Consider the following 16,347-nt stretch of genomic DNA (forward strand, 5'->3'; position numbering starts at 1 on the left):
TCTCCTTAAAAGAAAAAGGGTTCAAAATGGACAGACTGAGTTCACTTGAGACATCCTCACAAATCATATACTGCAGCCACAGAAAGGATCCCACTGCAGCCTCCCAGAGAACCTGCAGTGGACACTCCCAAATTCTTCATTAGAATAAGGTGGGGCAACAAATACCTGGTTACCAGAAACAGCAAATGCAGGAACTGCAACAAGACCCTGCCACATGTGACACTAGTAACTGGGGCACCGCTGTAGGAATTAGGGAGTCCCACTCTGGAACAGCACGGTGGAAGAGCAACATTGTACCTCCTAGGGAGGTCTACACTCAAGGAACTTGGCATCTTTAGGATGGCTTTTCTTCAGAAAGCTTCAAACCATAAGTATGGTGATAATACTCAGTACAGGCAAACAAATAAAATAACATTCAAACTTTCAAAGCATCAAGTGAAGAGGCAGGAGGCTCAGTAACACCTCTATGCCACTTGCCTGCTCTAACTCTCAACTAAGTTACTCCTTTGTGGAGACAGACTGTATTTTGACAGGAAGAAGGAGGAAAAACATTGAACTGCTATAGAACAGTAAGTAACTGTTTTATCTAAACCTTCCGACAGAAAAGCAGCATCCTAAGGGACTGTCAAGTGAAATTCCCCTGAATCTTTAGGATGCACTCAAAATCCCATTCCTATGACAGCTACTATTATATTTAGGTTTAAAACTGGACAAATGGATATTGCATTCAGAGTTAAGATTTGAACTGAGGATTCAAAGGATTCTGCTGGTTCTAAAGCAACAAGTATTGCTGATCTAAATCAAACTTGAAGACTGTACTGCAATAAAATCTATTGGCATTCAATTTCAGCATCCCTGTTGAACTGAAAAAAAGAGTGATTACAGAGAAACAGTTAATTGACTGAAATCAATGGCAAAATTTCTAGATTTCAGTAATTAGTTAATCCACATTTAGAGCATGTGTGCATTTCACACACTTCTACAAACATACGTAAACATATAAACACAGCCATATGTATGTAAAAACAAACATTTAGCCTCATGTACAAAAACGTGATTAAGATGATGATCAACTAGAAATACTGAAAGTTATTTTGATTTATAGTTAAAATGATAATTAAGAACCAGATGGCTACTATGAGAAACAAAATTTCATAAAAAGTAAGACATACCTGATAAAAATTGGGCCAGAAAGTACTAATTGCCAGTTCTGCTCTGCTCCAAGTGGCAGTGATAGATGTGTTCCAGACTGGGTTACCAATAGGACCATCATTAACCTTCACATATACATTCAAAGTGCCAGGGCTAGCTCCACTCTTGCTTGAAACATAATAGTGAAAATCAATACAATGTGTATCATTTTCTTTCAGATGGGGCATCAGGAGGTGAGCCTTCTGTCCTGCAAATCTTCCAGATGTATTCACCAACATGAAAGAACCTGCAAAAACAAAGTAACCTATTCAATTTCTTCCTTATTTTTTTCTCTTCTTAGTATAGTAATATCTAACTAAAGCATAATTTAATAATAATAGTACAACCATTCTTCTTTCCTTCTACTAACATAAGAGTAATATGAGACCAAATACCTACCAATATGTATTGCTAGGTATTTGGTCTCAAATTTATTTTGCAGAATCTCAAAATTCTTTTGTAAAGCTGGTAAATATCACAGTCTTTATTCTACAGGTGGGGAAGGAAAGAAACAAAAAGCCCCAAACACTGAAGTGACCTGCACAGCAATAAACCAACAGATGGTAGTACAGAATCAACTGGAGGTCTCAGCTATCTGAGTGCTTCTACATGCATGATCTCTGCTGGCTTTGTCTGGCAAAGTTGTGGTAGTGGGGGAGCTACAGGAGGGGCTTCTTGTGAGAAGCTTCCCCACATGTCCTACGGAGCCAGTGCCAGTCAGCTCCAAGACAGCCAGCCCCACTGCTGGCCTAAGCTGAGCCCATCAGTGATGGTGACAGAGCCTTTGGGATAATGTAATTAGAAAGGTGTGAAAAAAGAAAACTTCAGAACTGTAGCTGAAGAGAGGACTGAGAATATGTGAGAGACACAGCAGACACCAAGGTCGGTGCAGAAGGAGGGGGAGAAGGTGCTCCAGGCGCTGGAGCTGGGATTCCCCAGCAGCCCAGGTGCAGACTGACATGAGTCAGGCTGGCCCCAGCAGCCCATGGAACCCACAGATGGTTCACCTGCAGCAGCCTGGGGAGGGCCCCACACCAGATCAACCAGATGATCAAAGGAGGCTGGAACTTTGTGGGAAACCCACACTGGAGCAGGTTTTACTGGAGGACTTGTGACCTGATGGGAGACCCATGCTGGAGGAATCTGTGCCGGCAGGACTGCATCCTGCGGGAAGGGACCCCATGCTAGAGCAGAAGACACTGAGGAGTCCTACTCTTGATGAGGAAGGAGTGGCAGAGACAACACGTGATGAACTGACCCATTTCCTGCCCCTCTTCACTGCTGGGAGAGAGGAGAGACAGAAAATTCCAGAGTGAAGTTGAACGCACTTGGTGTCCAGCCAGGGTCAATCCACCACAAGAATTGCAATGAAATTTAAGAGAATTTTATGTGTTCAGATGGTTGGATACAGTATGTGATGCAGAGTCTAAAATGTTCTCAATCCCTTAACCTCCCTCTAGCTAATCTCAAATTACCTACTGGACTAAGTGTGACAATTGCCTCCTGTCCTCAAAAGGTGAAAAAAGAATGAACAAATGCAAACACAAGTAAACCAGTAAGCTTTACAGGTTAAAAAAAAAACCAAAACAAAACAACCAACCAAACCAAAAAACCGGGGTTGGATTTTATATTATGGCCACAAAACAGCAAATTACAAGAAATGTAAAAGCATTCAAATAAAGTCACATTCAAACAACTCTCACATGAGCAGCTAGTCAATTCATACTCTATTTTTTAGTGCCTATTAATGTGTTTCATTGAAGTGTACCTTCAAAATTATCATGCTAGAGAACTAAGGAATTTGAAAGACTGTACAGATGTTAGAAAAATGCAACATGACTTCTGAGGCATTCATATTTCTGGGTTGAAAAAATGAAAAGGAAAGAATTCTATTAACAGATAACCTATGATAACATAGAAGGAAATAAAATTCAATACCTACTCTGGAAAGAAAACATTTCAATAAAATGCATGAGATAATTTAAACCCTGCATTTTTCATAAGTCCAGAAATGGATATGTTATAGTTCCCTGCTACAAATGCATAGCTAAGTGTACTTAGAAAAATATAAGTACACACACACTTGCCACGTACTTATTAGAAACCAATTTTTAATTTTTTTCTTTTTCTTACTTTGAAGGGTGACAATACTTTCTAATGAAATGCAGTCACTTCTTCAAATGAAATGTTGGAGAACCTTTGTCCAGACTGCATCTCTGTATTAAATAGGTTTAACTATTCAATAACAGTAGTTTTGCAGTTGAATATAAATTATTTATCAAGTATAATTTCCTTTCTAGACAAGTTCATAAAATTGACAAAAATTGAGCTTACTTTTAATACAAAGGAGTATAAATATTTTACTTCCTAAGAGGCGCTACTCTGTATTTTACTCACAGTCTGTTACTATAATATATTGGGAAAATCCTTATTCATTAGTAACATAAAGAGAAGTCATTGAATATGCTTTTTTTCTATTAAACAGGCAGGAAAAGAAACTAATATTCTTTCCATCAATTAGTGCATGCTCTGTAATTCAATTATTTATTTACATTAAAAATATAAACCCCTTAAAATAATTTGCTAAGTTACAAGAGCAATATTTAAAGCATTTATGAATTCACTAAAAATTAACTGGCAAGATTTTTTACATGGAAACTATTAATCCAACAAACAAACAACAGAAATCCCCACAGCATACTTTCTGAGAGTGGATCAGCTCTCCAGAACAGCTTCTCATATACTGAGTCACATAAGAAATATATATTAAAAATAACTGAAATGATGCACTGGTATATCTACAAGGACACAGTTATCTGCCAGAATGGAAGGATTCTACAAGAAAACATGTAAAATTATAATCAACTGAGTACTCATGCCTAAAAAGAAATATCAAGTGCATGTCTTACTATAAATACACTCATTTTATCACACTTATTTAATTTCTCTAAGTGTACTTCCATGTTTAAACACATGGATGATGATAATTTCCTCAGCCAAAAAGTTTAAAAGGGATTTATTTGGGTTTAGTCTTTAGGGCTGTGTTTAGGCACTACATGCAATGTAGTAAAATCTAATGCTCATCATTCATGAAATACAGGCTTCTTAAGTCCACAAGTCTGCTGAATCACATGTATTTCATCATTATAGCTAAGGAGTTTAAATCAACAAGGCAGTGGTTTTCCTCAAGTCACTGTTGCTGTTTACAATTTCTCAGTGAAAAATGGTTCAGCAGCAATTCAGGAGGTATTTGGTTTACATAAATATTAATTCTAAAAAGATGCAATACCTGAAAAAAAGAAAGTACGGATTTGCTCCAGAGTAAATGGGCAATTAAATATCCTGGTCATATCATTAGCATAAATCAATATTTTCTGTGAAATACTGGACACAAAAAGATGGTCAAAGATAGAGTGGCAGAACAAAAAAAAAAAAAAGAAAAAAGAAAAAGTTTTAAAAAAGAAAATCTGACAACTGGAAAAGCAACATACTGTTCTACAAAAAATGATAGGAATGGCATAAGAGAGATTTTCCAGTCACTTCTGCAAGTTTTCACCATGTCACCCTGTTAAGGGATCCTTTTTAGACTGGGAATGTCAAACACAACAAAATTGAATGCAGCATCATTTTTCATGCATAAAGAATGGGCCTAGTGAGCAAAGAAAGTTACTTTGTTGATTTTTCACCAGTCTTATACATAGTTGAGGGCAAATTATTAGTCTTCCTAATAAATATTTTAAAAGAAGAATACTGGTATTTAACTTATTTAGGCATCACTGATGGTTGATTTTGACTCTCAATATTTGAAAAATGTGCTAAATGATGGAGAGAAAAAAGTCTGATTTTAAAAACAGATATCTTGTGTCTTACTTTAAAAAATACCACCCTTGAGGTGCAGACAGGTTTCATAAATGCTGTGACTGGGCAGTTCATAGAATCACAGAAAGGCTTGGATTGGAAAGAACATTGGATTGGAAGGTTATTTTTTTTAGCAAAACAGGATTCCGTAAATGTCAGCCAACCCTACAGCCATCACCCACAAGAGATGGCAACTATCTGATTGCCCAAGACTAAGTGTGGAACTGTTCAAGACACTGCAACTGCTGTGCATGAGCAGATGAATTGTGAGGCTCAAGCATAATGAGTACCACTTTCAGACAAGGCAAACTCAAAAGTCTTCTTTTATTTACTATATTCCATAAACCAACATGTATCAGTCCACCTTAGAAGCATTGCAGAAAGCAAAGGACCTGAATTTAAGAACACTCCACCTTGCATTTTAACTCCCAAAGCTTGCAAACAAAACAGGTTCTCTCTTCAGTTCTTTTTCTTACTATTTACTAATATTATAGAAAAAGGGAAACACATTTTCAGGTAATATTTGAAAATTACAGGGCTGCTGCAACTCTCAAAGCATGACTTGCACTACCTAAAGAGGCTGGAACTTTCATTCAAATGCACCACTTCCAGACATCACCCGGTAGGTATGTGCAAACAATCAAACATCAGTGACCCTGGCACCCCTGAACTGGCATAATGAGGTGTCCCAAAATACACCAGCTGAGAGTCTTCCCTTCAGTGCCTCAGCTAACACCCATCAGTTCTGCTCATTAGCTTCCAAACCATTACTGTCTCAAAGTGAATTTTAAGTCTTCTTTTGAGCAATATTTACTCCAATCTAACATGGTAATTTCAATCATTATTTATTACCCATCCTAAAAACATCATTAATCTCAACTTTCAAGCTGTTTATCTTCCAAATTTGCAACTGTTCAAACTCTTGGAAAAAATCCATTAAAAATCCACCATAAGTCGTGTGTATTTTTTAAAAAGATCAATTCACTTCTACCCATAATGCCAGCTTTGTTTTAGCCAAACAATTAGTAAGACTAATAAGCCTAATAATTCTTTCACTAAATTCAATTCTTAAAATTCTCCCTCATCTCATATGCACAGTCACATCTCCCATAACTTTGTTAGAAATTGCTTTGATCAAGCTTGGACATAAAATCATGTATTTCTGAATCCTGTATTTTTTTTCAGCCCCTTTTCCAATAGCCAGTATACAAAAAACAAACCCCACTTTCTGATGAACGCTGTTTGTTTATTCAAGCCTTTTCAATATTTATTGATTTTGACTACTCATCCTGTAATCTGTTTATCTGTTTTCTTCATGACTACTCTGTGTTTTCAAACACTGTTCTGACATTCTGAAGGCTACTTCTTACATTACTAATATTATCTCTTTGCAAAATAGCATGCAATGTATAGTAGGGACATATCAAGTTCACAAGCTATTAGTGAAAACAACTGAGGGTGCATAAATTCTGAGAGAGTTGTCTAAAGTTTCAAATTCAACTTCTGAAGCAATCATTGCATTTAAAGGAATACAAAAATCAAAGTAAGAGAAGACCAAGGAGGGTTTTAAACCCAAAGCTCTCCTGCAGCATCTCCCCAGGCCTGGAACAGGCAAATTCTGGTTGAGGATTCTAAAGCAGGGAGTAGGTATATATTTGAAACACTTACCTAAAATTAATTAATTAAAATTAAAGGACAATCCAGATCTTTCCAGAGTCCTAGCATCATGAAATCGTTTAGGTTGGAAAAAGACTAGACTACTCTTGATATGGAACAAAGTTAATGCTTGGTTTGTATTAAACCTTCTGAAGGGCAGGGAAAAGGGAGCACATTTGAACTGCAATTCCACTCATGAACACAACTGGGAAGTTTTCTGTTTGGTTAGTTTATTTGTTTGTAACAGGAAACCTGACTTGCCTGAATAAAAAGAAACGCATCTACAAGGTAATTTTCCCTCTGTTTGATAAAGAAGGTCAAGTGCAGTGTGGACTGTGAAATCTCCAAGGAATTGTGCTACTCCTCTTGTCCCTGGAGAGCCACCTTACATGCAGCCCAGGCTTGAGGCAATGGAACAGCACCACCACAGGGGAAAGGTTTCCTTCCCAGCCCCAGTCACTCAGAAAACCCACATCAGCCAAAGTCTACAACCACCTGGGAGAGTTTTTCACTTTTAAAGGAAAAAGTGCTCCTTCTGGGTTTCAAAGAGTTATGTCTGGTGCAGGGCAATATTCTTTTTTCATTTCTGTTATTCCACATTTGGTCTATCCTAATATGCTCTGCAGCTTCACCAGTATCTTCTACAGCCAGTGGGAACTGTGTTACAAACTGCTAAGACTGAGAACTCATTGCTAAAACATGAAAAAAAGCTTCCCCAACAGGGTATGCAAAGTTTTCTTCAAATTCTCTCAAGAGTCCTCATGATGCAGTCAGCTGGATTTCTTTAAAGGTGACCCAATGTATTTCACCAGCTATAACATTTTTCAACTTTTATGCTATGACTGGATTTCAAACATGCCAGAGCTTTGAGACAGATCTGTCTGCACCTTTTCTTTAAAGTGAACACACCAAAAAATACCAAAAGGGCTCGAAAAAAATGTTTTATTAGAACATGAACTTGAAAAATGTCTTCTTTCTGAAAACCCAGATTCTTTTGAGAGAGAAGAAAAATACAGCCATTTGAAAACAAACACATTTTCTGCCCAACTACATCTCTGCAACAAGGGCCCTTTTCCTCCAGACCTGCTTGGCACACTAGCAATCTTCAATAGCCCTTACAGATTCAACAAACTCTACTTGTTCTCCTCTGAGTTAACAGAAAAATGTTCCCTCTTCTCATCATGTCTGGACTAGTTTTGTGTTTCTTCCCCATTGCTCTAAGAAAACTTTCCCAGTGAGCTCTCCAGTTAGCACATCTATTACTCCCTATCCTATTGTTCCCTGGAAAAGCTTCTCCCATGGCCACATGCTCTCAAAGAAGAAATCCTTTTCTCCCCTTCTGAGAACTTTCCCTAACCAAAAAGCACACAGTTACTAACTGTGGACTATACCACAGCATATAACATACATATAATAAATGATTTAAAAGACACCTTGAACCACTCATTGTCACACAGAGAATGGCAGTATGTACATGAAGAATTTTTTGCCATGGCCCTTCTGTTTTAAAGGAAATGAGACGAAGTTTTGAACGTCACAAACAGAATAGAACTCGTTCAGCACAAAAGCTCTCTCCCTGCCTCAGAGGCTACATTCACAGATGTTTCCTTGCCTTGTTTGTTCCTAACAGGGCACAGCTCCACTGCCTGATTGTTTGGCCTGTGTACCTGCATTGAGCTTGGAAGAGTGCTGCTAGGCACATCTGCTAGATCCACCCTGAACAAAAGTAAGGGAAGTAAAAATACAGGATGCAGTACATAAAGGATTAAAGAGTAAGGCTAGAAATAACAACAATCAACATTGTAACAGACAAACGGGCCTTGCTAAAAAAAAAAAAAAAAAAAAAACCAACAAAAAAGCAAACCCTTAGGTGTACAGTTGAAGGAGACTGCTGCAACTATTGCTGAAACCACAGCAGCTAAAGAGCTAAGACTTCTATGAAGTGCTTAACATAGTAAGTCGATTGATTAGAGCAGCATAAGAGAACTCATAAAATGTATTAAAAGCTGAATAACTGAAGCAACTATTAATGAAGAAGTCCTAGTAAACATGGATGAGGTTCTGCTAGCTGCTCCTCCTCCCCAGCCCAGGGGAATCTCACTCTGCTAGAGGAACCCATACACTGTTCCTCCCAAGGCTGTGGCCCCCACACCCAAAAGTCCCTGACTTTCTTGGTCCCACAGCTCCTGGCACTCAAATCTCTTCTCCCACTCTCTGGTTAGCTTGGTTTGAAGTTTATGAGCACTCACACACACTGAAGACCTGAGTGCATCCATGACAAGATGGTAGAAACCAGGTTTAGTAAGAACACAGGACAGATTGCAGTAATCAAGCATCAGGCAGAGTCCCAGCAGCATACTGAGTGGTCAGATACATACATGATATGAGACTCATCTATCCCTTTATCCCCCTATTTCTCCCATGCTTGCTCCTTCCCAATCCAACCTGACTCCTGCCTTTGGTCCCCACATCAACAGCTGCACATGCAGTGAGAGCAGCACACAAAATGGCAAGCTGTGTCTTCCAATGAGCCACTTACCCTATCAACTTGCATTTTATTATAACTTGGCATTCAAAGCATGGGCCAGTTGTTCTGTCACAGAAGATAAGTACCTGTAAAACTAACCAGCACATGCTAACAATAACTGCTGCTGCCCAGAAAGCCTCCCTTCTTTTCTAAGCACGTTCTCTTTGCTGCACCACCAATAACATTAGTGATTATTTTTGTAAACCATTCAACCATGCACTTCAGCATTTAAGAAACAATACTCAGGAGATAAGCAGGAATCAGCTTTAACGTTTTTCAGGGGAGCTCCTGGGGTAAGCTGGTTACTTTGCAGATAAAAGCTTTGCAGAAGTAAACGTAGAAAGGCTGAGGGAGAGGGGATCATAGCTTGATCCACGTTACTCTTATCTGAAAAGGACCATCATCAAGAACAGGGTTAAGTGCTACTGGCACTGTTCTCCCTGCCCAGCCACAGGCTGAAAGGTTTGTTAAACACAGAGGTTAATATAAAAAGCTTCTGAAGGCCTGAAGACAGTGAGCTTTACAACTTTTCCAGAGATACAGTTTTCTTTCAGCTTTAGGTTACTAGGGTAATGTTTGGCTAACGATCACACCTATGGATACTCTTCCAATTTTGGATCATCCAAGCAGCAAGTTACTTCTCATTTAGAAGCTAACTGTCATGGTACTTTCCTCACAAAGTGTTTTCTGGAAACCCCTCTGCCACGTGGCTGATTACTACTTTCTTAACTACTGATAAAAGCAAACTGTCACCATAATACTATCAGGTGCGCAAAATGCTACTAAGTTCTTGCAATGATTAGTACTTGCAGTAACATGCTACATACAAATGAATTGCATCTTCTGAATTTCACTCAAATGTCTGACAGTTTTTCACAGATCTGTAAGGCAGAAAACAAAAACTACTGTATTGCCTATGGCACTAAATCCCACAGTAACAGAGAGGCTTCTGAAATCCTGCTGGACAGATCAGTAATTTTAGAGGCATATTAGTCTCAAGGGCTTTTCTGTTACTGGAGTAATTTACTCCCAGTTTCATGATTGTGAATAAAGATAACTCACAAGAAATATTCCTTATCTATTCAGAAGAGTCGGCTAAGCATTGCATTGCCATCTACAGTAGATCTGTGGAGTTTTGTTTTTATTCTACCCTCCTCTTTTGAATCAAAGCACCCATCTTTGTCTAATCTGTTCAATACTCATCTGACAACTCCCTTAGCATGGGCCATGTGTCACTTCAATTCTTTTACTTCCACATAAGTCTTGCTCAGAAATTAGAAGCTCGCCAGTATAATTACAATCAGACTGGCTTCCCTAAAACATACTTTTATGCTCTGTTTTTCTAAATTGAATCACTCGTTGAGACTCCAAACCGCAAGTAGTGGGTTTTCTTCCCCAGTTAAACTACAAATTACTTTAGATTAGTATTCACAGCATTTTTCTTCCACAGAAACACTTCAGAGACCTTGGACAAGACTCGCTCAGTAAAATTTTAAGCACATCAGGGCCTATGTTTCACTGATGAGCAACAGCATGGCTCAGGACCTTTACTTTGAGCTCATGTCCCACAGGAAATCATTGTTATACCAGCACAAAGGCAAACACATGCACCCCATGGCAACTACAGGACAGCTTAAGCAGTAATGGATCAGGTACTGCACTTTCTGCAGGTGAAGTTAGACACTTTAGTCAACCTATACTCTATCAATATGAAAGCTTTAAAGCTGATGGAATTGCATATTCCTATCCCCATGAATTCAGTCTGCTTTTAAAATGAAATTCAACACTAGTTCACAGCAAGATTTATACCCGTCTGTGTGTGCATTTATTACCTTGGAATATTGCCTTAGTTGGGCTTTGTACAGGAATTAGAGACCCATTACACTTCCACTTCTCAATTTCTTTTGGTTTTTATTTTTAAATGCACTTATAGCTTTGCCACAAAAGGAGCTGACAGCATTTTCTACAAATTGGTATATAAAGCCATATTTCACTTAGCTTTTCTTCTCTTAGGGCTCCTGTTACGCTTAGCAATGACAAAGAGAAGAAATGACATATCTTAAGAAATCAGATTTGGTTTTTCCTACCTGATTTTCAAAGTCTAAAGCAAACAAAAAATACAGAGGTATTTGTTATCCAAGGTATAAGTTATGAGGAAGAGTTTCATTACACAACAAATTTAAAAAAAATTTAAAGCATAAAGTTTGCCTTTCCTTAAAGAATATATTGAACTATTCATTCAACAGAATGTCAGCTCTAAAATAAAATTATTTTTGCAAAAAGCTCCTTAGCAGGAAGGAAAAAAAAAATCCATTGTCAGCTATTTTATTCTTAACATGGCAAACAGCACAGTACAGTCTATCTTTAAAGGCTCTTATCTAGAAGAGATTACGTCACATACTACATCACAAAGAATGAATATTGTGCAGGTTGCCAATTTATCTGTGTTTACTCACACAATGATTTCCTTCACTGTGGCAACCGGCAGACTTCCCAAAGCCGTTTGCACACTGATAAAATGGGAATTTCACTTCTCATTCTTTTAAAGAGACTTCCTCCAAGCCCCAGATGGAATTGGTCTCAAGTCTTGTACTACTATGGCTATTTTCTATGTCCTAGTTGGTCTCCACTTGTATCCACCTTAAATACAGAAGAAAACATCTCTAAATCATTCAACTGATGTATATAATAGTTAACATATTTACTAAATGAACTTCATGTTGGGCTTTTTGCGTGTGCAGTCCCATGGAGGATACTGTTTAATGTACTTATTTTCAAGTTCTAGTCTGCTAGAGATGCATTAAAGTTATTAATTTGGGCCTGATTCATCATTGAAATAAGCCTTCCAGTTTCCATGACTCACAATCCCAGGAACTGAGATTGTCATTCAAGAGAACAACAGGATCAGGGTGGGTTTTTTCAAAAAGGGAAAGCATAAGACTCTAATTAACACAAGGGCTTAACGATGTGCTTAAGTACCATTCAGGAAAGCACTTAGATACTTAATTTGTCTTCAATAGGATTAAAAATTCAGAAGGTACATGCATAATATTTCTGCAGGATGCCTTCTGGAGTTCTGAGATCCTGCTATTGCAGGAACCTGACATTTCACAGCTTTACTAAAAATCACTAATTGAAATGTCATTGTATTAAAGCAAAAAATTCTCAAAAATTAAATTTTATACTGAAGGTGGGTGGTGGTCTGCAAGAAAATTAAAGGATTTGTAGCAGTGCTCAAGCAAAAAAAAAGTTTAGACAACACTGACTTAAACGCTTGACTATTTTTTTCAGCCCAGAATTTAATCCAGAAATTAATATTCAGGCACATGAGTGATTTTAAAGGGAAAAGAGGAATAAATAAGTGTTTTCACTGCTGTGAAAAGGGAATGTGTATTTAAATGTATTCAAAATAGGCTGTGGAATAAAGAACAAATCAAACAGAAGCCAATGTAAAAGAAAGGTTAGGCTCTGCACTTTTCTTCTTTGTTGACTTCGTCTTCCATTTAAAAAGCTTCTAGGCCAAAACTTACAGGACAATAAGAACCCCTGGATTTAAATGGACATCAGTCAAACAAAAAATAGGAAACTAAAATTAATGTTTTTCTATCACCCTATTCTTTTCTACAGTCCTTTTGGCCCGGCATCCTCATGCCCATTCTGCTTCTCTGTGCTGCCCATGAAGCCATGTCACTCCCCACTGAAGCTTTCAGGGGTGCCTCCCATAAAGGCTCAGGCTGCAGTTTGCAGCCACTCTTCCATCCCTTCCCTGTGGCAGCTGCCCCTGCCAAGCTGTGCCTGGCTGTTGGGAGAAAATCCCCATTTCAGCTGATTTTTTCCCAGTATGATGAGCACAGAGCACCCCTTACCAGCCCAGTGCTACAGGAACCCATCCCACTGTGACGCTCCTGCAGCAGGGAGATGAAGGCTGACCATGGCACAGCCAGGTAGGTGGTATCACACATACACCTCAATGCCCCTGCCTGTCACTCATTATTCATTGTTCTACACCAACAGCTTCTTATTTCTGGCCCCCAGCATTTAGAGCAAGTTGCTGTGTACAAGCAGGCATCCTTAAGCTGAGCCTTGTATCAAGGTAATAATGAAAACAAGCAATGTAGGCAATAGTTCAGGTACATTTCAAACCACTCACCAAGTGATGTTTCTGTATTTAAAACATTTAATGAAAAAAAAACCAGCTTCCAAGCTGACATATTTACTGTGTCTGACTGTAGTTCAAGTCTCGACTGCATTAAACTTCCATTCCTTGTCTGCAAACATGAACCCTTATAAATGTATTTTCTGAAGTACCACAGACCTTTTATCATCATTATGTTCAAAGCCTGTTTAGTATAACCAAATAAGCTATACACTTCAACAGCATTTTATGGGACAGAAATTCTATTATAAAACACAACCATAACAAAACAGATGACATTAAAAGATTAAAGTAAAATAAAAATTTTACAGCAAATAACTGCTAGACTCAATTATCCTTTACAGTAAGAGGAATACTTTGTTTCAGACTAAAATTTTGTGTCAAAAATAGAAATGCAAAACTTAGTGACATAATTTCATATTTAGGCAAGTAACTCAGCTTTACTTGAAACACTGCAGCATTTAATTTCTCTCACCTCTCTTGCTGCCATTTTATTTTGCTTATAATTGTTTAATCTAATGTTATTTTGCTTTGATTTACTGAAATAAACTTGTGGTTCATTCTCCTGGCGTTTTTGCTGTGATCCTTTGATGCCTGGCTATCTTAATTCTGTCAATATTTTCACGTGTTTTACTGGTGAAGTTTCAGCTAAATATACCAAATATTAAAGTCTTATGTGCAATCAGCCCAGGAATAATTTGCCAAGGAAATCATATCAGAGGCAGAAGTGAACATACTCAAACAGAAAACTTCACTTCTAACAAGGTATTTTTTTTATCAGCTGTGATTGCAAGCAATACCTCCAACTCTAATACTTAGTCAAGACAAAAATAATATAACGCCCATTTTTCAGTGTCATCAGTGTGTGTTAGACAGTACTTTGTATACAAAAGCATGGACTTCAAGCTATATATTCAAACCAAAATGGAGATCAAATTTAAAAAAGACTAAAATAAGAATTAAAAAATAATAAATTTAAAATTGATGGCAGGTATGGTACTGTAAATACATTTAAAGTTACTTTTATGTTGACTTGCTTTGAAATAGAAGCCCACTCTTTCAGATTCCTTAAGAGTCCTAAGTCCCTCATTCGGAAAAGGTGGAACTATAAACCAAACCACCCCTTCAAAAACACCCACTCGCCCACTCTGAAGCACACTGACAAGCCCAGATCCTGAGGCAAAATGGATTGTTTGCTAAGACTGATGTGTTAACCTGAACACTGAGATCTCCACTTACTCACTTTGTCTTTATTTCCCTTGTCATATTCTTCTATTCCTTCTTATCATCTGCTGTACACAGGAGGAAAGTGGAGAATGGTCTAGTGGAAAGTGAATGCCCACTTAGCTGGCAGATGTCAGCACCTATTTCACACATTGCACAATTAGCAATCTGTAAATTCAGAGTCTGAGGTTTAAAAACACTTAAAACATATGAATAAAAATTCTTGTAAAGATATTCCTTGAAGTGTGGAGATATTTCAAACACATATTCTGAAATGCCCAATGACATACAGAAGTTGCTACATGGAGCACAACAAACAGAAATGTACTCAATGCTGTTTATGTATACAATGTACTGCCCCGGAAGCTGAGCACCACTGTTTGCATTTTGTTTCAAGTTTACTCTAACTTTTTTTACATAAAGAAGTCTCTTAAAAATTAATCCTCTTTTTACTTGCTTACATAATCCTCTTGAGATACAGAGATTTTTTTCATAATTTGAAATGTACCTATTTTAATAAGAAAAAAAATTACAGTTACAGCAATATTTCCCATTTCATAACACTCAAACTTGATTTTTTTTTTTGTGGAGATTGTAACTCAACAGGAATTGCAATATGATGAACCATTACTAGATAAATGCATTTAGGCTATTCCTACTCTTTACTCATCATTTTGATATGGCCTGTCATGAGACATCAGGCAAGACTCACTAAGCTTTAAGAGAATGTAAGTTAATTTCCTGAAAGAATAATCTAAGGGAGATTTTTTATTAAACCTTAATTACTTCTACTTCATTATCACTTCAGTAGGTGGATTGGCTGATATCATTATTGTAATGGAGGTCAGTGAGAATTAATCAGCCCACTCTTACAAATATACTGCTTCCTCTCATCTTTTCATAAGTCTGTCACCTTTTCATGTATTTCAGTAATAAAATTCAGAGAGGTCATATCAAGAAAGTGAAAAAGCAGTGACTGAAAAGGGACAATGGTAGATAAGGTCTTAGAGCCTTTTTTAAATAAAAACTTTATCCAGAACTTTAGCCTAGAGTTGTATGGTCTGGCAATATTGCTAACATAAAATAATTTCATGTTCAACCTGCTTTAGCAGATGAGAAGAATGTGTTATGAGTGCCTTGGTTTTGTCAGAAGTCAGGGGCATGTAGTATATTCTGACCATGGATACTTCAGGAGTGACCTACAGCTTACCAAGTCTAGCTCAAGCAAGTAGACAGGAATAATCTTGAACCTTTGTTTTTTTCTAGAATGCTATTTTGTCCCCAACTGAATGTTTTCAAACAAGATTAGTTTAAATAATTACAATTTATAAGGCTGTTTCACTGATTTTGAAATCTTTCCACTTGGTCAAAAAATTTCTGCCTTGATATCCTCTGAGTAAACTTTTCTTCAACAGTAGTCCATAATAACTACTGTTATCCAATCCTTCAGAATAAAGTGCAGAGGAGGAAACAAAGGACTAGAAAAATAATAAAATTCTACAAAAACCTAATTCCTTTGAGAACTAGAGTTGCTGAAAAAATATTTTTATTAAAAGATAGGATTCCTATGAGAGGAGAGGTTTGTTTAGGTTTGGTTTTTGTTTTATTTATTGTAGCTAATTCCATGTGTTATTATTTTAACAACTACTGGCATTTATTTCACACCTACAAAAAAGTAATCTAAGATGTTGCCAGTTTATCTGTCTAATTCTTTCTTTAAAAATTTCTGAAGTTT

At 37.4% G+C, this 16,347-nt stretch overlaps 1 protein-coding gene across 6 annotated transcripts in view; it reads right to left on the reverse strand.

Annotated features, from left to right (window-relative positions):
- The window catches only part of PTPRM (protein tyrosine phosphatase receptor type M), a 443,671-nt gene that overhangs the window by 307,723 nt on the left and 119,601 nt on the right, over nucleotides 1–16,347 (reverse strand). For all 6 annotated transcript variants that reach the window (XM_050971530.1, XM_050971533.1, XM_050971531.1 and 3 more), the window contains exon 3: nucleotides 1,173–1,438. In XM_050971530.1, coding sequence (XP_050827487.1) covers nucleotides 1,173–1,438 — 266 coding nt within the window. The remainder of the gene's footprint in view (nucleotides 1–1,172; nucleotides 1,439–16,347) is intronic.

Source organism: Serinus canaria, chromosome 2 (assembly GCF_022539315.1).
Source record: "Serinus canaria isolate serCan28SL12 chromosome 2, serCan2020, whole genome shotgun sequence".
In the NCBI taxonomy this organism is placed as follows: Eukaryota; Metazoa; Chordata; class Aves; order Passeriformes; family Fringillidae; genus Serinus; species Serinus canaria.